Below are 20,421 nucleotides of genomic sequence, written 5' to 3'. Positions count from 1 at the left end.
TATTTAATGCAAATCAATTAAACTCCTTTTTAAAATAAATTATAATTCAAGTATTCTCATATTAAACATACAATTATAGATTTCTTTCTTTTGCAAAACATCGTTGGCTAGTTGCGACCAAACAGTTTTGGGTGGCTTTTGACTTTTACTGAAGTAATTTGATTAGTTTTTGTATTAAAGGCAGAAATAAAAAACTTAAACTTCCCAAGCACAGAGAAAGAAAAGGCTGAAAGTTTTCTTTTTATTCCCAGTGCAGAAATGTACAAAAACACTGAATACACTCACACACTGGTCAATTTTGTAACAACTTTGGAACAAACATGAATCTTTTTTTTAGTCCCGTGTTAACACTAACATAGATACATTTACATCATGAGAGTAAATTGGATGAAGCTGAAGTTCTAGTTATCTGACACGAAAAGCTTCTCATTACTAGTCTCTATTTTAAATGGCAGGTAATCTATTATTTGCATGCATGTACATGTTTGAATTCCTGGTAGGTTAAGTTAAACTTTAATTTAGCTAAACAAAATACAACATCCCCAGCATTTCCCCCGCTCCCACAGCCCCATCCCCCCGCAATTCCAAATCAATCTTGTAAAAATAAAAAGGGTAAAGAAATAACTATTTCCATAAAAAGGAAATCCTCATTTCCTTGTGAATTAGGCATACTGTAGTCTATCAACAACTGTAAAATCCAGAGGTCTGTCCCTGTGCGTGCGAATTTTTCCAGGTGTCAAGTTCCTGTTTCTGCTTCTCCAGCTCCTCTTTCTCCTTCTGAAACTCCTCTCGCTCCTTCTGGATCTCCTCTCGCTCTCGCTGAAGTTCGCTCTTCTCTTGCTGAAGGTCTTCTCTTTCCTTCCGCAATCTGGCGTGCTCCTGCTCTTGTTCACATTTCTGGTTTTGAAGCACTCTGCGCTCAGCATCCATTTCACGGAACTGCTGCAGTAATTCCTTCTGCAGCTGAATGCTGCGGCCCTCTTCCTGCTGCACGCGCCTCAACGCCTCCGTCAGCTCGCGCTCTCTTTCCAATATACGCACACCCTCAGACCACTTGGCACCTAAAGGGGGAAAAATTATAAATTAGAGCTTTTAAATCAAGCAACAAACTGCAGAAAAACAACAAAACACTAGGGATGACATTTTTGGTTGGATGAGAAAAATGGACAAAAATAGGAGGAGCTGAAAAATGAATATGCTGTGCTGCAGAGCTCAGTCAAGCTGTCAGTATTAGGTGGAGTTAAGCAGCCTTGATACCGGATGCAGAAAGCACTGCAATATGAACCCATTCATTTTATTGCACTATGCAAAGGCCAGTTTGTTGCTGCATTGAGCAAAGCGCTAGTGATGGGAAGTTCAGATCACTTTACAGACTCAAACCTTGAGCCTCCTTCGCAGAGATGAATGAATCTTTTTGAGCCATTTTGTTCCTTTCGTTCAATTTGCCAAAGTATAATTAAAATGGTGGAAGTTGCTTCCAAATTCCCCTACAATTACACCAAATGTTGATCACACTACAGACAAGTCATAACTAGAATGCTATGAGAAAGAGAAAATAATCATTTATTGTTTCCTGGACTTTTGTCTATGATTACGTCAGCTCACCTCTTCTGACAGGTCTTCAAATTTGAGTGGTTCGTTCACGCCACACTGACAGTCCCATTTAAGCTCAACCAATGGACACAGTCTGAGCTAAAAGGAGCCATGATTAGTTCAGCTTTCGAGTCTTCTTCTTTGTAAAGCGAGATGACTCAAACCCGAGGACTCGAGAGATGAACGGATCAAATCTTTTTCCTGCTCTAAATGCATGTGATTGGCTTCTGTCTTTCAAGTGATGAATGAACAACTCAAACCCGATAGGAGACTCTTCTATCTAATCTTCTACTCCATCTGCACAAATGTACGTGTGCACAAATGAAAGAAGCACTTTCTGAGAGGACTCATCGTTCTCAAGTCATACAAAAGATTTGTTCAAAATGAACAACCCATCACTACAAAGCGCATGAGCAGCAGAGTGCACACACGCCACAGTCAACGTTTAAAATAGCTCCATGGTCCACTCAGTGGATATTACGTTCATGAACTTGTATACTGATCAAAGCATGAACCACACATTCTCAGTGGAAAAGCAAAGTCGACTCAAATAACACAGGACATTTCTAATTTATTATACTTGTTCCTACTGCTTGCAGTAGAGCTACTGTGCTGTCATAGCAGCAGAGGTAAAATAACTCCTCTTGACTCTCGATGTAGTTATTTTATTGGGCTGTGTTTCTTGAAATGTGGTTAATCAAAGTGATTTTATAAAATTTTTAAAAGTCTAATATTATTATTTTAATAAAATGGTAAATAATTATTTTATAGCCTCTTTGGCGGTCAGCTTTTTAAGTGCATCCAGATTTTTACTATTTTGTTTTTGCATAGTAATTTAGCCATTTTTTTCATATAAACTTAAAAACCATATTTACCTTAACATCAAATAATTTTTATTACCTTACAATTATTTTTACATTAACATCAAGTAGTTTTACAATTATGTTGTGGCTTTGATAACCTTATTATTTTTGGCATAGGCATAGTTCACCTAAAAACAGACATCCAGTCATCATTTACTCATCATTCTCCTCTTGGTTCAAACCAGTTTGAGTTTCTTTTTTCTGTTGAACACAAAAGAAGATCCTATAAAGAATGTTGGAAAAACAGCCCTCTACTTGTATCCTATTTCAGAACCAGTAAGGCTGTACTCACACTAGGTACAGTTTCCTCGAACCGGGCCAAAGCATGCTTGTCCCCCCTCCCGTCTCCCCCGACGGCCCGCACTCACACCACAAATGGGCCTGGGCACGCTTACATCATCGCTGCGGCAATGTTCAGTGAGAAGCGCTTTCTCACTCAGCAGCACAGTGGAGATTTCTCTAGTTATATTGTTTCAGTCGTTTGTTATGCAGTGACATGCAGTCAAATATTTCGCCAAACAGTCCTTAGGGATACGGTGACACGCAGTCAGATATTTCGACGAACAGATCCGCCACTTTTGGCGCTCATAAACAATCCTAAAGCTATTGTGCTGCAGGAATGAGGAGGTCTGCTGAAGCCGCGCAGCTGTCGTGCTGTGAGAAGTTTGCGTTCACTGAACAGTAAGAAAGATTAATAAATCCATATGAAACAGCCCCTTAAAAGTCACGTCTCGCTTCCAGTTTCGGGCTTTGGTGCGTTTTGCACTCACTCACAAGCGTACCGCGCCAAAGCCTAAGTAAACCGCACTCAGGCACACCTCTTCCAACCGGGCCAGGGCCGGCCAAGTGAACTGTGCTTGAGCCTGATTCAGCGCACTCACACTTCTCAAACGATCCAGGAAACGGGCCTTGGCACGGTACGGATGGCATAGTGTGAGTACGGCCTAAGTAAATGAGAAAATGAGGAGAAATCAAATTTTAGGTGAACTTAAATTTTAGGTTAAAATAAATGAAAATGTTTAATTGTTGGAAAGGAAACAAGCTAAAAAGGAAGTACAGTTAATACAGGGTTTCTGCAAGACTTTTTAAGACCATTATGACTGAAATTTTAGACTCCAAGCGCTAAAGCCTAGGGAATTTTCAAATGGCCCAGATGGAAAAGATTTTTATTTGCCCTATCAAATTTTTTTATTATTATTTAATACATTTAATAATAGAATAATACATTTATAATTAAAAAAATTTATATTTTAAATTCTAAATATTTTACAAGCAACAAGCAAGCTCTACTTTTATCCATACACTTTTTTTTCAACATAAACTTTCGTTAAAATAAAATAAACAAATGTTTTAAGTTTTAAAAACTATAATAAACTAAATCTACATAGAGAACTTTTAAAGAAGTTTTAGGGAAAATAATTAAACCATTATAATAAATGGAGTTAAAAATGCCCTTTTTAATAAAAATTTTAAAGTTTTATGGAGATGGATTGTTGATGATTGTATGGGTTTTGGCCAGATTGCGTAGCAATTTCTGAACAAAGGAAACTTAAGCCCTGTTTAAAAAAAGATTTAAGACCTACAACACAATATTTCAGGTAATGTAAGACTTTTTAAAGGCCTAAAATTTGGATTTTGAGATTTAAGACATTTTAAGACTTTTTAAGACCCTGCAGAAACCCTGTAATACTTCCGCCGAGAGCGCACGGTATGTCCAGTGTAGCCTTCATAGTTATACAGTAGCACACACTTCGCAGTACACTGACCCTGCACCTCTCAAAAAATTGAACATGTAGCTGTGATGCAGAGTACAAGATCTGTGATTGGTCAGCTTGTTGCTGATGCATATGTGGGTGACTGGGGTTGAGAGTGAGTTTAACAAGTCTTAAGTCCTGTTGAGGAGGACACTTTTGTTTTGGGTTGACTTTTTACTTCCCGATCCCGCCTCTTTCTTCCTTGAACGAGCATGAGCTTGAGCTACTTCTACAGTAGCATCACATGGATATTAGGATTAAACTCACTAGCACATACGCTGGCAAAAAAACTCGGCACAGTGGTACTGTGTAAATGCAGAGCAGCACAGACATAATGCAGGAATGCTCGCAGCGATGGAGGACATGTGCAAGGTATGCACCGTGGGGTACCGAGATCACTTGACGCAGAAGTATATATCAGGCTGGACTCAACATCCTTTTCACATAAATAATGTTAATATGCACATTCCCGATAAGCAAACCGTACCTGAGTATCGGTCTAGGCTGGTACTGCAGGGTGTTCGCATGTCACGCTTTGGCGACACAATAAGTGATCTGGTTGGGTTACTGGATAGTGTGGGAGAGGAAGTGAGGCGTGTCGGATCGTCAGATTTACGCTTGTTTGGCCGCTTCTGCGGGTGATCCTCCAGCTGAGCGAACTCATTGGGATGCTTGTGCTGCAGATGTCTGATAAGGTTACTCGTGCTGCTCCGGTGCTGGATCTTCTCCATGCAGAGCAAGCACAGTGCTCGCGGCTCCTGGCCAAGCTTTCGATAGTGCACCCACACAGAGCTCCACTTACGAGTGTTACCCGGAGCTTCATCCTCCTGTATGTCTTTCCCATCTCCTTCATCAACAGGCCCCTCGACCTCCTCATCAACCACCTCTGCCTCAGTCGTACCTTCCCCTGCTGCAGCACGGAGGATCCCTTTGATGGCACCATCCATTTCTCCATCTTCACCCACAGACTCCACCTCCACCTGCTGCTCGTCCATCAACACCGTAACTTCACACAGAAAAGGAGAGAATTAGACACTTCTGGTATTTAAATGTGAACATTTGACACACTTGTGAACTGCATTGAGCAGAATATGCTAAATCCATAATAAACTCAATAAACCTGCAGATAACAGTACAATAACCTGCTGTAAAATCATCACAGCCCTAAACTTTTCATCTCAGACGTTTAGACAGCGATTCATTTGTTAAAGAATCATTAGGAACACAGCTTAAACAATCAGGTATGAATAAATAAGTGGTTATTAACAGGTATATTGAGTTTGTATTCTAAATTAATGCAAATCCTAAATTCAGGGTTTCTGCAGGTTAACAAGTCAAATTTAAGACTTTTAAAGACCCTTTTAAGACATTTAGAATTAAATGTTAGACTTCTGCAGGGCTAAAAACTAAGGATTTTTATTTTTATGGCCTGGTTGTTGTTGCTCTTTTAATACTATTTGATGTTTTTTATTAGCCAAATATTTTAATGTCAATCTAATGCATTTCTGTTATAAAACCTTTGCATGCCTATTTATAAATATCATGTCTACTTCCCCTTATTTCTGCACATCATTTTTGTATCAACTGGATGATTATGTAAAGGGAAACATTGCTCTGTTATCATGAGGAATTGTGTAATTGTTTTTAGTTTTTTTTCCCTGATTAGAGAATTAAATTTGGACAACTGTTGTTAATTGTATCTATTTCTGATACAAAAAAATATTGGATGGATATTGGACTGATTGGCTAGCTTTACTTAAACAGATGAAAATTAAGACTGGTTTAAAATGTTTTAAGACCTACAACACACAGTTTTAGTGAATTTAAGACTTTAATGACTAAAATTGTGCTTTTGAAAATAAGACTTAAGCGCCTGCAGATATTCTGTAAATTAGCAAGGCTTAAACCTGGAAACACTGTAGGGTGCATTAGGGCCTGTTCACTTTTACAGCAATGCGTCTTTTATTTTTCCAATATGGATTTTTTTTTAAATAAAATTATTATAATACATAAATCAAAATAATCAGATGTGAAGTGAGTCACAATGTTAGAAAAGTGAAGCAAATAAATGAAAATGAGACAAAAAGACAAAGGTACATACAACAGTGCACTTAAAGAAATAGTTTGTCCCAAAATAGAATTTTAATCATTTACTCAACCTCAAGTGGTTCCAAACCTTTACGAGTTTCTTTGTTCTGTTGAACACAAAAGAATATATTTTGAAGAAAGCTGAAACCCTTTGCACACTGACTTCTATGGAAGGAAAAACAAATACTATGGAAGTCAATCGTGACTGGTTTCCAGCATCCTTTAAAGCATGTTCTTTTGTGTTTGACAGAAATTAAACACATTTAGACGACAAGAAGGAGAGTAAATGATGACAGGATTTTCAGTTTTTGGTGAACCATCCCTTGAGAACATAATGAGAGACTGACTCATTCAAGGTGCTTCATGGGCGTGGACAGAGACAAATATACCTTTGATGCAGTTTGCTCACTTCTACTCTGACTGATCTGAATGATTTTGATGAAATTGAAAATGATTTTTTTAAATCACACAAATAGTTTTTTTTTTAAATTAGGCTGACAGGTGGATCAAAGTCTCTTTAAGCAAGTCATTTCACTCGGAGACCATCTTTGAAACGCCTCTAGGCATTCCGTTTGAATGGGGAAACATCAAATTCTCCAAAATTACCCGCCAAACTTACAATTACATTTCATATATGAATTACCATTCAAATTAAACAACAACTGTCTATTAAGTTTAATTTCTTGATGTTTGTATCACACAAAATCTGCAGAAACTCACGAAGGTCAGACCCTTCCCTGGAGAATTGTCAATCTATAACAACCGCTGATTGATTCCTGTACTAGAAGGCGGGCTTTGTTCGTCATAAAGCTACCGCTGATTGGCTCCTGTACTAGAAGGCGGGACTTCATTCACACTTTTGACAGTGACATTTTTCCCCATTCAAGTATTGTGTATTCTAGTCACCTTTAATATAATAATCTAATACAATATTTTGAACTCAAGACTATACTTTTTTAAATCTACTATTTACTGTATACTATGTTCTTTTTAATGTAAACTTTATAAATGCTTTGGCAATACATTACAACATTTGTCATGTCAATAAAGCAATTATTAAATTGACTATTCAGACGTTACTAACCAACAAATGTAGGAATTTTACGTGGAAGCGGAGTACTGACGTGAATAAAAGTGTTGTACACACAGCAGCTGCCTCCATGATCATCCTTTACAAAACATTTTAATGTGATTTTTCTTAAACATACATAACAAATAGCTCTAGCCAACTGCTTGCTAGTTTTATAATTTAAAAAACGCGCCAATACGGGAAACTGGCAGATGGTATATCACGTGACGGTTTCGGATCGAATACAGTTTAATACAATTCAAATTTCAGGAAAAGACAAACTACATAGAGCTTACTAACCATAGATCATCCGAATATGAAGATTTGACAGTTCATTCAGCTAGCGGTTGACACCGAAGGCTTTCTGCCCTGGTTATTCTGGACGAGAGGGGGCGGGGAAGCTCTTTCACTCAGAGCACCGTATATAGCTGATCCAAATCAGCGACACGATTCAAAAGATTCATTTGTTTGACTGAACGAGTCGAATCGAATCGACTCCAGTCGGAGAATTTCGCCTAACATGCTGCAAATTATGCAAAAACAGCCTTCTATCATTGAGCGATGTAATTTGACATTTGTTTAAAAAAACAACATGGCGTCGTTGCGACATCCACCCAAAACCATGGCCTAAGCGAAACTCTCGTCACTTTGACAAAAGACTCTGTCTGACGAACCCGTTCTCAACGAGGAGTCGATAGTGAATCACACAATCACAACGAGCACTGTTTTGAACGATAAAGCGCATTTGTATCGGCTCCTGAACACACTTTTTGTGAGATATAAGCACGTGTAAAGTAGGCCAAATGGAAGGAAAAAACGCCAGAAGCTAAAGACAAAAACACATCAGGTTTGCAAGTGTCATAGCCAGCCAGTTGTCAGTCAAAGATTATGGAGTGCATCATGTTAAACGCAAGAGTACAGTACTGTAGCCTCTCGTACCTTCCACACAACCGCTGTCGTTGCGTTTAGATACCGCATCTGTCGCGGGCTTCCTTTTGTCCAGCGAGGAAAAATCAGAGGGGTGTTTCGTTCGTAAATGGCGAAGCATGTTTGTCGTGTGACCAAAATACAAAACCGTCTTCATACAGAGAAGACACAATACTCTCCTGTCATCCTCCGCTTGGAAGAATGACCAGACTATACTTCGCTTTCGTGTCGCCATTTTCGAAAGAGTCGACTTTGAATACTGACTGACTGATTGCCTGATTCTGGATGGTAACCTTCTTTGAGTGAAATTCTCGCGCATGCGCGCTGTCAGTGATGCTTCGGTCTGTTGAACACAGAGTAAAAGGTTTTAAAAGGGAGTCGTGAACAATTCATCGTTTTGTTTTGTGTGAGTGACATTAATAATATGTTTTTATATTTTTGTGCTGTCCTGTACACTCCCTATGTTCTGGAGTGTTAAACTGTACGATATGAAACATTTAACCTACTTTGTTATTGGCTTCATTAATTTGTTTTGTTTATTGTTTTAATCGTAGTAATATTAAATATGACGTATTGAATACTGATTTATGTTCGCATGAACAACCAATAAAACAGAACAACCGACTAAACATACTATTATCCTATAAGAGTTATTTCTATATAAAATATGGTCGTGTTGAGTACATTATTACTTTTCTTAAACATTTAATAAATCCTAAAATTCAGCACATAATGACCAAATGTACGTTAAAAAATTATAATGAAATATTGTCAGAATAATCAAAGGTTTGTGATTCTTTTAAAAATGCTATAATACAGCTTTTGTCCTTTCCACTGATTTATAATAAAGAATATACCACATAGACTAGTGTATAGACTAGATAGGTCAGTGGCCCATAGTAATGATTTTCCTATGTAGCTAATGTAAATCTCGCGAGAATTTCAAACGAGGGTCAACATTAGCATGCAGACACGAACCTTTGGCGCCCTCTTTCGAAGGCCAGCACGTATTCGTGTCAAAGCCACATTTGAAATCATACAAGGTAAGTATTTATTGTTATTCAGCCGGTATTTGTGTAAAACTCAGATTAAAAAATGCTCAACTACATTAAGTAAATATTTATTAATAATATTTCAATGAATATAAAGCACCATTCAGACACAAACCCATCACTCTCACTTAAACAGTGCACAGACAAAAGTTTAGCAATAAAAATATAATTCAATAAACTTTTGTGCAGCTTTGTAGAACCGTTAAAAGTCTATAAGTCACGAGAGGTTTATTACAGTAAATGACATCTGGTGTCCAGCATAGTAAGTTCATCAGTGCCTTAAAAATCGTACATACATACAGAAAAAAATAACAAGCAAAACATAAGCTTATTATATCTACCACTCAAGTAAAAACAGCCTCACAATTAAACCCCAGTGACTCGCATAAAAACAGGGAAAGCACTGATAAAATTCACAGCTAAGCTTCACACATCCATTTTTTTTCTTACAGTAAATAAGCATTAAAACACTATTTCTCAACCATGTTCCTGGAAGACCACCAACACTGCATGTTTTGGATGTCTCCTTTGTCTGTCACACCCATTACAGGTCTTTCAGTCCCTGCTAATGAGCTGATGATCTGAATCAGGTGTGTTTGGTTAAGGAGAATGAAAAATGTGCAGAGCTGGTGGTCCTCCAGGAGCGTGGTTGAGAAACACTGCATTAAAACAACCCTGAAATGAGGATTCCTATCCAGTGACTCATCTCCAGTGTTTACAACTCCTTAAAATGTCAGTTAGTTTGCTTAAACATTCATTTAAATTAAGCATTTTCCTTCGCACTCTGTGTTTAAAATGAAAGCACGGCTTTAGTACTTGTAAAAGAAGCTGAGTGACATTAATAGGCATCTGGTCTTGAGATCGTATACATGTAGAATGTAACAGTGTGTGTAGTGTTAGTTTGGCAGGGTTCTGTGGTTATGATTTGGGTCAACCTCCTGAATCTTGACCTCCACTGACTCCCACTCTCCAGTGCGGTTTGAGCGTTTGATGGCATCCACAACTGTCTGTACATACAGTCCATCCTCAAACGAGGCTGCCATCGAAACAGGATGCCGTGCCCAAGAGCGCCTGTCCTCCTGTGCCTGGAAAGAGAGTCTGAGCTGCGTCACCATGCTATTCAATCCTCTGACCGACGGTCCTGTGGCTTCTCCACCATCACTTAGAAGTAGCTCCTCTGCTTGCATGTTAATTCGTTGGCCAAACAGCTCTGTTCCTCGAGCAACGAGTCGTCCTGATGATCCCACAAGCATGATCTCGTGCACATCTGTGCCAGGTAGATTGAAGTTCAATGTGACGCTGCAGACTGCGCCGCCGCTCATCAGCAGCTGAAAGCACGCATAGTCATCTGCGGTTACAGAACGAATGCCTCCAGCTGGGCCACCTTGACGTACGAATGTCCGGAGCATTCCATGCACGCGCACAGCCCGGCATCCTGTGAGGTGGCTGAGGAGGTCAATGATGCAGGAGCCGACTGTATGCAGGCCACCTCCACCCATGAGCTCCTCCCACGCCCATCCATACGACTGGCTGAGCAAAGAGCCACCGTAGACACGTGCTTCACATACCTTGAGGAAACAAGGTGAAAAAGCTTTAAGGCAGTGGGTTTGATATTGTCATACTGTAAGTGTGAGTTAAGCAAATATCAATATTTAGAAAGAAAAGATGTCTAAAAGTTTTGGATTTTAAAGTGGGCCTACTTTAAAGATTCCTAATTTTGGTTTGGAGATCTTCTTCAAAAGTTTACATCCATTCATTCATTCATTTTCTTTTTGGCTTAGTCCCTTTATTAATAAGGGGTCGCTACAGCGGAATGAACTGCCAACTATTCCAGCTTATGTTTCACTCAGCTGATACCCTTCCAGCCACAACCCAGTACTGGGAAACGCACATACACAATCATTCACACACATTCACTCATACACTATGGCCAATTTAGTTTATTTACATAAACATGGGGAGAACCTGCAAACTCCACACAGAAAACCAACTGGCCTAGGCAGGACTCAAACTAGTGACATTCTTGCTGTGAGGTGACAGTGCTAACCACTGATGCACCGTGCCGGCCTTTAGTTTAAATCTATTCACAGTAAATAAAAATATCATTTCCTCATAACACACATTGCAGCATCACCTCTTCCCTCACAGTTTGGTTTGTTCTTTAATTAAAAGCATGATGTTATAAACTCACACACACACACGTTTCTTACAGAAGAATGACTGGAAATACTGGTGACTCATATCAGATAAAATCGCATCTTTTTTTAGGGAGACAATGAATCGGTTTATCTTGGACTTTGATCTTTAAAACTTGGCAGATAATTTCCATTCACAAACAGCCTCAATACACACTACATGAAAGGTCATATATATGCAAATGTATTCTTGGAATTTACTGATTACAAAGTCTTAACATTATAAATGACTTGTCCTTTTTAGTATATAAATTTAAAATAATGTTAATGAATTAAAAGCATTTTTACAAAAAAAGACAACAACAAAACAACAAAAACGAATCACAATTAATTGCATCTAAAAATAAAAGTTGGTTTTGACATAATATATGTGTAGATAGATAGATAGATAGATAGAAAGATAGATAGATAGATATAAATATACACACACAACAATTCTACTACTCCGCCCACATAGAGTGTAATATAATATTATTATATAATATTTGACTAGATATTTTTCAAGACACTTCTATACAGCTTAAAGTGACATTTAAAGACTTAACTAGGTTAATAAGGTGAACTAGGCAGGTTATAGTAATTAGGCAAGTTATTGTATAATGATGGTTTGTGCAGTATAGCTTAAATGGGCTAATAATTTTGACCTTAAAGTTTTTTTTTAAATATTAAAAACTGCTTTTACTCTAGTCAAAATAAAACAAATAAGACTTTCTCCAGAAGAAAAAATATTATCAGACATACTTTGAAAATGTCCTTGCTCTGTTAAACATCATTTGGGAAAGTGTCTAGTTTAATGTTTTATGTAGTTTATTAATAAGACAGATAGCTGAATAAAATGTCAAATTATGGAACTATGAAATAAAAACAACTGTAATACCAACAACATTTAAGTGGGTGTAAATTATGATTCAAAACTTATCAAAAGTCACTATTTTATGCACATTATATTGTACCGAAAAAACAGATCTGTATTGTTTTGATTCTTGAACAACCCTCACCTGCAAGCTCCCACAATATCCCTCTCCAAGCAGACGTTTCATGTGGACAAAGGCAGGCAAGAAGCGCAAGGAATTTCCCATGATACTCATAAGCTGTGGGTAATATCTAGCCGCTGTCACCATCTTGCAGGCATCCGTCAGCGTGGCGGCTTGCTCGCTGATCACATTTTTACCTATACCTACCAACAAAGGGACAACAAACAAAATGAGTACACAATGGTGATCAAAACTGAAAACACTCTGTCAAACACATTTCTTTTTAAAGCAAGAGCTTTATCAGCAAATCTTAAAGTGTTCCCTGTGATCTGGGAACGTAACATTTGATCAGCCCTCTGTGGCCTGCGCCAAGTTGTAAAGTAAACATGAGCACAGTAAACACTCCAGTTGAGTTCAGGAAGGAACCCAACCCAATCCCCTGAGAGACCACATGGACAATCAAGATAACAAGCAAAAGAAAATGAATCTCACCTAGAGCTTTAACTGCAATCTGCCGCGTGTGTGGTGGCGGTGTCAGTATGCAAACAAGATGGACCTCCGGATGAAGCAGCACATCATCTGTCTGACTGGTGGAAAAGGGAATGTCCAACTCGCTGGCTAGTGATTCAGCTTCCTCTTGCGTACGACCCCAGACCGCCTGAACAGGGAAGCCTTCCTTTTGGAGTAAAGGCACCAAGGCTCGTACTGTCTGCCCTGTCCCAAACACACCCACGCCTGGCAACATTATTCCAACAGAAGACACTTAAACACAAGTCTGTCTCTCATTACAGTCTGAAAATCAGAAATGCCCAGCCTGAGGGAAAAAAAAGAGAGAAAAAAAGTGTTTTTTATTTGTTTTTATACAATTTTATTTATAAAGCACATTTAAATGTGGCCAAAGTGCTGTACAGACTAAAAGGATACATCATTAATAACACTTATAACAGAGAAACGTGTACTAAACTCAGACGACACTCATTATAACTTAAAAACAATAGAGGATAAATGAGTTTTAAGAGTTGAACACTAGAACAAAGTGTTCACCAATATTTAAACAGATAGATTATTATGATTATTATTATGCTTTAAACAACAGAACCCCCCCCCAACTCATGACTGTGAAGCACTTTGGGTGTAAGGCCATAAACCATAAATGCGCTTTATAAATACACATTACATTACACTGTAAAAATAATTTGATCAATTAGTCATGACAGCATGTTTTTTAGTTTTTTGTAACTTATTAAACTAAGTTAATAATGATCTAACATAATTGTATAAGTTACACAAACTGTTTTAAGTCAGGTTAACATAATATAAGTTCAATGGACTCATAAGGTTAATTTAATTCGGCTTAAAAATCTAAGGCAACCAGGATTTTTTACGGAGTACATTTCAACAGATACATGACAATAGAACAAACAATATAATGCCAGGGTAATAGAAGATAAATAACAATAATAAAAAATTAAATAAATAAGAGTATAAATAATTAAATAAAATTCTTACAATTACAAGCAGGCAGGACCTTTACATTAATCAACATTTTTTTTAATAGTGCACAAATGGACTGTTTTAATTGCCTTTCTATTTGCACTATGTTAAATATTACAAAGGTATTTTTAGTTCCTTATGAAACAGGGTAAAACCGTTTTTTTTTTTTGAAAATTCTACACTTCATTGCACTGTTGTACACTTCGCACTATTGTTTTTTTATTGCAATAACAGGCAGTTACAATGAAAATAGAAGTATAATTCAAAATATGTAAATATTACTTTTTGCACAACAACAGAATGACAAATTTTAAAGAAGTATTATAATGGTATGGCGAAGAGAAAGGTAGTGAGAAAGAAAAAAAGACATAAATAAAATTTGAAACATTTATACATTAATAATATTTTTGCCTCATTTTCAAACTTTTTTGAACATTTTCAAATTCAACCTCCCTCCTCCTTATTTCTTTAGGTACCTTTAGGTCAGAAACTATGTTCGTCTAAATATTCCAGATTTTGATGTTTTAACTTTAGAAGGCAAATTATTTGATTTATTTTTAAACACTCCAAATGCTAAGGGAATAACCTCTTTATTTGTTAATGCTTTAAAAAATAGATTTTTCTTATTTTCATTTAAAAAGTACTTGGGAGGAAGACCTATGGATTTCAATCTCTGAGACTGATTGGGATCAATGTCTTTTATCTGTTTATTCAAATATTCATGTTTATTCTCTAAATTCTAGACACAACCTTTTTCAGTACAAAGTATCACACAAAGTTCACTATTCTAAAACAAAGCTTAGTCAATTGTATCCTTCAGTTTCCCCCACATGCTACAGGTGTTAAACTGCTGAGAGTACCTTAGCACATCTTTTTTGGTCCTGTGTTCAAATTCAGATTTTTTGTTTAGAAATATTTCAGTTCTTTGCTAAGGTTTACAATTGTGTTTTACTCCCTGACCCCAATGATAGCAATTTTTGGCTGGTCAGATATTCAAGAGACTCTCGACCAAAATGTACGGTTACCTGTCCAGTGTGGCATGATCGTAGCTAAAAAGTTATTCTTTGTTTCTGGAAGAAAAATATTAGGCCTCTCTTTTCTGACTGGCTTCTTGGACTCACCTCCACTTTACATTTGGAAAGAATTAGGTATACTACTTCTGGGAACTTCAGTCTTTTTTCTAAAACCCCATAAAGACTAATGGTGTTGTTTAATTTCTGAAGATTTGTAAGTTTTTTCTCTCTCTCTGTACATCTACTGCTGAGTCTTTTTGCAGGTCATATACTGTGTGTCGCCATTTTCCCTTGTTTCATGTTTTATTTTACATTTTGCACAGATTATTGTTTTATGATGGGTTTGTCTTTCTGTTCATTGTTTTTCTATATCTGCAAAAACTATAAAAAAATAACATAAAAAAGTTTAAAGGAAAAAAGGCAAATTAAAGTAGAATATCAAATAAAGCACATGTTAAAAGTTTTAACTGTTTTCTTGTTATGGGACTGAAATGGTATTCAAGTACAGATCCAATTCTCGTCTAAATCGTTTTTATCTTCTTATACTTATCTTTTTTATGAAAGTTTATGTAAAGCACTAAGAATTACCATTGTGTACGAAATGTGCTATTTAAATAAACTTGCCTTATGAATATGAACTTAGTCAACAAAATGAATAGATTAATAACAAAAACTTCATTATTCAGATTATCAGAACTAAAATACCCCACAATTACATTTTCAAAATGCAAATTAAAATGAAAGAGTACCTTTTGTTTTTATTAAGACAGAGGCATCATACCAAAGCTTTTTAACATAACCACAGTGCCAAAAGATGTAGGCAGGCTCCAAATACAAAGAACAATTTACAACAATACCCTTTTTTAAATTCACCAAGGAAATGTTTAAATGGATAGAATTTATGAATTAGTTGAAAAGATATACATTTAAACAGAGATGCTTAATTATCTCCAGACACAACTGTATGCATGGAATGGAAAACATGTAGATGCTAGGCTCTGTTATAATTAACCACAAGGCCACTCCGGGCTATCACAATCAATAGACAATAGAGATAAGAAGCTGTTTGACCCCTCTGTTATCAGTGGCACGAGTGACAGCTGTCAGATACAAGGTCTGTGGTTGCTGCTGACCTGCCAGCTGGTTTGCAAATTCATTTACATCCCAAAGGCTGTGCACCTGCCCGGCAAAGGCAAATGAGAAGCATGCTTGTATTTCCTCTATGGATTAAACACAAGGTAGTTTCTATTTATATCTGTATTGAGAAACTGACATGGAGAAATTGGAAATGGGAAATAAAACTGGCATGGGGAGTAAATAATGGTGCTTTTACTAAACAAATGTCAAGTATATCAATTGTGTGGGCCATTTTAAAGGTATACTAATGTTAGCATCACTTCCCCTGATGGAGGTTTAATGATGGCATCGGATGCCTGTTGTTATAAAAGCAATATAAACCATTCCGATACACTTCAAAAACTAGATATGTCTATTATCAAATACACAAACGTTGTAGCTTAGCCGAACCACACACGGTCACAGACACACATATTCCTCCATACAGAGCTTTAACCTTTGTGCTAATTCAGTGCCTTTTATTTGTATTTCTCCACAGGAGGTTACTTACCGCAACACAAAGCTCCGGGTCGGGATGCGATGGCGCTGGTGCTGTGGAGAATGATGATGAACAGAGGATAGTGGACGGACACCTCCCTCCCTGCCTTTCTGATCAACACTAGACAGGACTCGGAGCTCTCATGTCAACCAAACGGCTTGAGGAAACACTGGGCAAACTCGTCACACCTTAAGCCCTCTCAACCTTACGTACGGAATATTCTTGGTCCGTGTTGAAATCACAGTGCGTTGTTGTTCCATCTACAAACCTACAGTTGTGTCTGCTGCTGCGCTCTTGCCTACTGCTGTGTAGGCTGATCTCCAATGCGAGACTTTCGGTAAACTGCGCATGCGCCACCCTGTCGTGTTCTTTTTCTGCCACGCCCATATGTTGAACTCTCACATTCCATTCAGTCCCTCCAGCTAGAGGCACAAACACGTGTTTTCGCTGTTAGGTATTGTTTTGCTAAACAAATATAGGACATGTTTGAGAACAGAGCAAAAAAAGTAGTTTGAAACACATTTCGGCATGCCACATACATCTAGTTAATATTCTTTTACTTGCAAACTTTCATAAACACAAATGTGAGTAAATCTGCAAGAGTATACTAATATTTTACACACACACACACACACACACACACACACACACACACACACACACACACACACACACACACACACACATATATATATATATATATATATATATATATATATATATATATATATATGTGTGTGTGTGTGTGTGTGTGTGTGTATATATATATTGACAAGTATCTGTTGGCTCGCCTCACAGCAAGAAGGACGCTGGTTTGAGCCTCGGCTGGGTCGGCTGGCATTTCTGTGTGGAGTTTGCATGTTCTCCCCGTGTGGCGATTTTCCCCACAAGTCCAAAGACATGCTGTACAGGTGAATTGGGTAAGCTAAAATTGTTTGTGAACGAGAGTGTAAGTATGGGTGTTTCCCAGTGATGGGTTGCAGCTGCATAAAAACACAGCTGGATTAGTTAGCGGTTCATTCCGCTGTGTCGACCACTGATTAATAAAGGGACTAAGCTGAAAATAAAATAAATGATCATACAAATCAGTTATTATTTTAAATGTTTCGGCAGTGTGGCTACAAATATTCAAAACATCACAGAAAGTTAAGGGAAAATTAAATATTTAATGTTATCATTTCTTTAAAAGGTTTTAATCTCTAAAAGAACATTCTGTTTATCTTATGTACAAACGCTTATTTACACTGTGTTTGGGGCTTATCGTGAAGATAAGCACCTTAGTTTGACCTTTGAGTGATGCTTTGGACCCTCTGTCTGTCATATGATCATAGGCTAAGGCTACATAATACTTTTGTGGGTTATGTCATTATGTGCAGCTGTTAAAGAATATGTCATAACTTCTTTGTGGCTTTTCTCTGTTGATCATGCTTTTGTGTCATGATGTCCTTATTTTCAGTCTCTGAAAAAGACTGAGACATTATTCACTATTATTATTAATTAACTATTACAGATGGGGGCGAGGCAGTGGTGCAGTAGGTAGTGCTGTCGCCTCAGCAAGAAGGTCGCTGGTTTGAACCTCGGCTCAGTTGGCGTTTCTGTGTGGAGTTTGCATGTTCTCCCTGCCTTCGGGTGGGTTTCCTCCGGGTGCTCTGGTTTCCCCCACAGTCCAAAGACATGCGGTAATGGTAAATTGGGTAGACTAAATTGTCCGTAGTGTATGAGAGTGCGTGTGTGAATGTTTCCCAGAAATGGGTTGCAGCTGGAAGAGCATCTGCTGTGTAAAAACTTGCTGGATAAGATGGCAGTTCATTCCGCTATGGCAACCCCAGATTAATAAAGCCGACAAAAAAATGAATGAATGAATGATTACAGATGGACTGTCTTGTTTATATTCCAGACTTACTGAGTCTCAGTATCAAAGTAAGCTGTGCTATTTCTTTAAACTGGCCCCCGTGTAAATGTTACATTACAGTAGCACGAGGATATGCTTTTAATGTTTTATATGCTTTATGTATTGTTATTAATTATGTTTTGTTTGTTTGTTTGGCTTTTTGGAGTCATTCTGTATAAAAGGTAGACTCTACATTTTATATTTAAACGTTGGAAGTGGTGATGGACGGTACACCATCGTACTTTACATTGATCAACACAATGTGGTGATAAAACTAGTTCGGTTTATTGCATAAACACGTCTCATTTTGATGCACACAGTGCACGTTAAAGACGTAAACACAGTATTGCGACACTGGTGTTTTTTTACACTGTGAAGTGCTCAAAAGGCGCCAATCTGCGCAGACGCGAGATCGACAAGCATTTGAAACCAAAACAGGAAGTTGTAAGTATTGTGGGACGTGTAGTTCCGCTTGTAGGCCGCTGGTCTGGATAACAGCACACGAAGGAACCAAACAAAACTAAAATAGGTACACTTGTAAGGCACTGCAGTATTACTGGTGCATCTTTTACACAATCATGCCCGGCTTCACTTGCTGCGTGCCCGGATGCTACAACAACTCACACCGGGACCGCGATCTGCGATTCTACACCTTTCCAAAGGATCCCACTCAGCGAGAGATATGGCTGAAGAACATTTCGCGGGCCGGGGTGAGCGGCTGCTTTAGCACTTTCCAGCCCACCACCGGTCACCGGGTCTGCAGCGTCCACTTCCCCGGCGGCAGAAAGACCTACACCATCCGCGTCCCGACGCTTTTCCCTCTGCGCGGGGTGAACGAGAGACGGAGCAGACGCGGCCGGAGCAGGAAGGTTTCTGCGGTCGTGCCCATCATCACCAGCGTCGTGTCCACCGCTAACGAGACCGCTCCGCTGGAGGAGGACGAGGAGGAGGGGGACATCGAAAACACCACCGTGGTGCAGATCGGCCAGAACGGCCAGTACATCGCGCCCGTGGACCTCACGTCGTCCGGGGACGGCTCGTGCATCACAGCGGTGGTGTCCGGCGGAGAGGAGTCCGCTGTCCACGAGTCGTGCTCCGTGGCCGATTTCGCGCTGTGCGGGGCGGATCATTCGTACTCGCTCACCACCGGCACAACGTCCACGGAGCTGCTGCGAAAGCTGAACGAGCAGCGGGACATAATCGCGCTGATGGAGATCAAAATGAAGGAGATGAAGAACACCATCCGGCAGCTGCGAGTCACCGAGGCACGGCTGCAGGACGAGCTGCGGCAGCGCGAGCAGGAGCGCGAACGGCTGATCTGCGCCAACACCATCATCAAGAGGAAACTCTGACGAACAACCGGGACCTAAGATGGACTGGAGACGCGTAGGACGGTCTGTGCTTCTGTGCGACGACAATTGAGCATCATCGTAGTTCTCATTGAAACTTCCTCCAGGACTCGGATAGGGCAGATGAGCTGTGTGTATGTGCGTGTTTGAGCGCAGAAGCACGAGCTGTCAGGCACAGCACTACACGGAGACTGACGGGAGATCAGCGGACGGGTCCTACTCATTTTATATTTAATGTCGTTTGTTTGTTTGTTTGTTTGTTTGTTTGTTTGTTTGTGCGAGGAAGGCGGCAGACTCGAGGTTTGCCTTCTGCCACACTTCATGACCATGTAACATGCGCGCGCACACAGAGACTGCTTCATGTTAGTGCGTAATAATCAAATGCTTCTCATTTGGTTTTTCTTTCCTTGTTTTTAATATCCGAGTGCATCAGAGCTTCTGGCACAGGTGAACTATTTCTATACATGCAGGTTAATGCAGTTAGAAAAGGTAAATGGTTTGAAGTAAACTGCTTTTGAACTATATGACACGTGAGAGTGAGACT

General features: G+C 38.8%; 3 protein-coding genes across 7 annotated transcripts; 1 reads left to right on the top strand and 2 right to left on the bottom strand.

The window, feature by feature from the left end:
- Positions 1–219: 219 nt before the first annotated feature.
- On the bottom strand, positions 220–8,634 carry LOC108179061 (Uncharacterized). Of its 5 annotated transcripts, none has more exons than NM_001386784.1 (3): positions 8,307–8,625; positions 4,698–5,216; positions 220–1,061 (listed from the first exon to the last, which is right to left on the bottom strand). In NM_001386784.1, exons 1-3 carry the CDS (start codon positions 8,611–8,613, stop codon positions 682–684), a joined length of 1,206 nt encoding a protein of 401 aa, NP_001373713.1. In that variant the 5' UTR covers positions 8,614–8,625; the 3' UTR covers positions 220–681. The 5 variants fall into 5 exon arrangements, 4 of the variants coding, with proteins under 4 accessions (NP_001373713.1, NP_001373714.1, XP_073762179.1 ...); NM_001386785.1 differs by having other exon boundaries at positions 5,112–5,216; XM_073906078.1 differs by having other exon boundaries at positions 228–1,061; positions 7,668–8,567.
- Positions 8,635–9,398: 764 nt separating this feature from the next.
- Positions 9,399–16,980, bottom strand: gfod2 (glucose-fructose oxidoreductase domain containing 2). The gene is made up of 4 exons (NM_001077746.2): positions 16,650–16,980; positions 13,008–13,329; positions 12,540–12,718; positions 9,399–10,914 (listed from the first exon to the last, which is right to left on the bottom strand). The coding sequence occupies exons 2-4, from the start codon at positions 13,258–13,260 to the stop codon at positions 10,243–10,245; spliced, it is 1,104 nt and encodes a 367-aa protein (NP_001071214.2). The 5' UTR covers positions 13,261–13,329; positions 16,650–16,980; the 3' UTR covers positions 9,399–10,242.
- A 2,003-nt stretch (positions 16,981–18,983) lies between these two features.
- thap11 (THAP domain containing 11) lies at positions 18,984–20,401 on the top strand. The gene has a single exon (NM_213102.1). It carries the CDS (start codon positions 19,107–19,109, stop codon positions 19,878–19,880), a length of 774 nt encoding a protein of 257 aa, NP_998267.1. The 5' UTR covers positions 18,984–19,106; the 3' UTR covers positions 19,881–20,401.
- Positions 20,402–20,421: the final 20 nt, after the last annotated feature.

Source organism: Danio rerio, chromosome 7 (genome assembly GCF_049306965.1).
Source record: "Danio rerio strain Tuebingen ecotype United States chromosome 7, GRCz12tu, whole genome shotgun sequence".
In the NCBI taxonomy this organism is placed as follows: Eukaryota; Metazoa; Chordata; class Actinopteri; order Cypriniformes; family Danionidae; genus Danio; species Danio rerio.
Note: the sequence above shows the minus strand (reverse complement) of the source record. Positions and strands in the feature narration are given on the sequence as shown.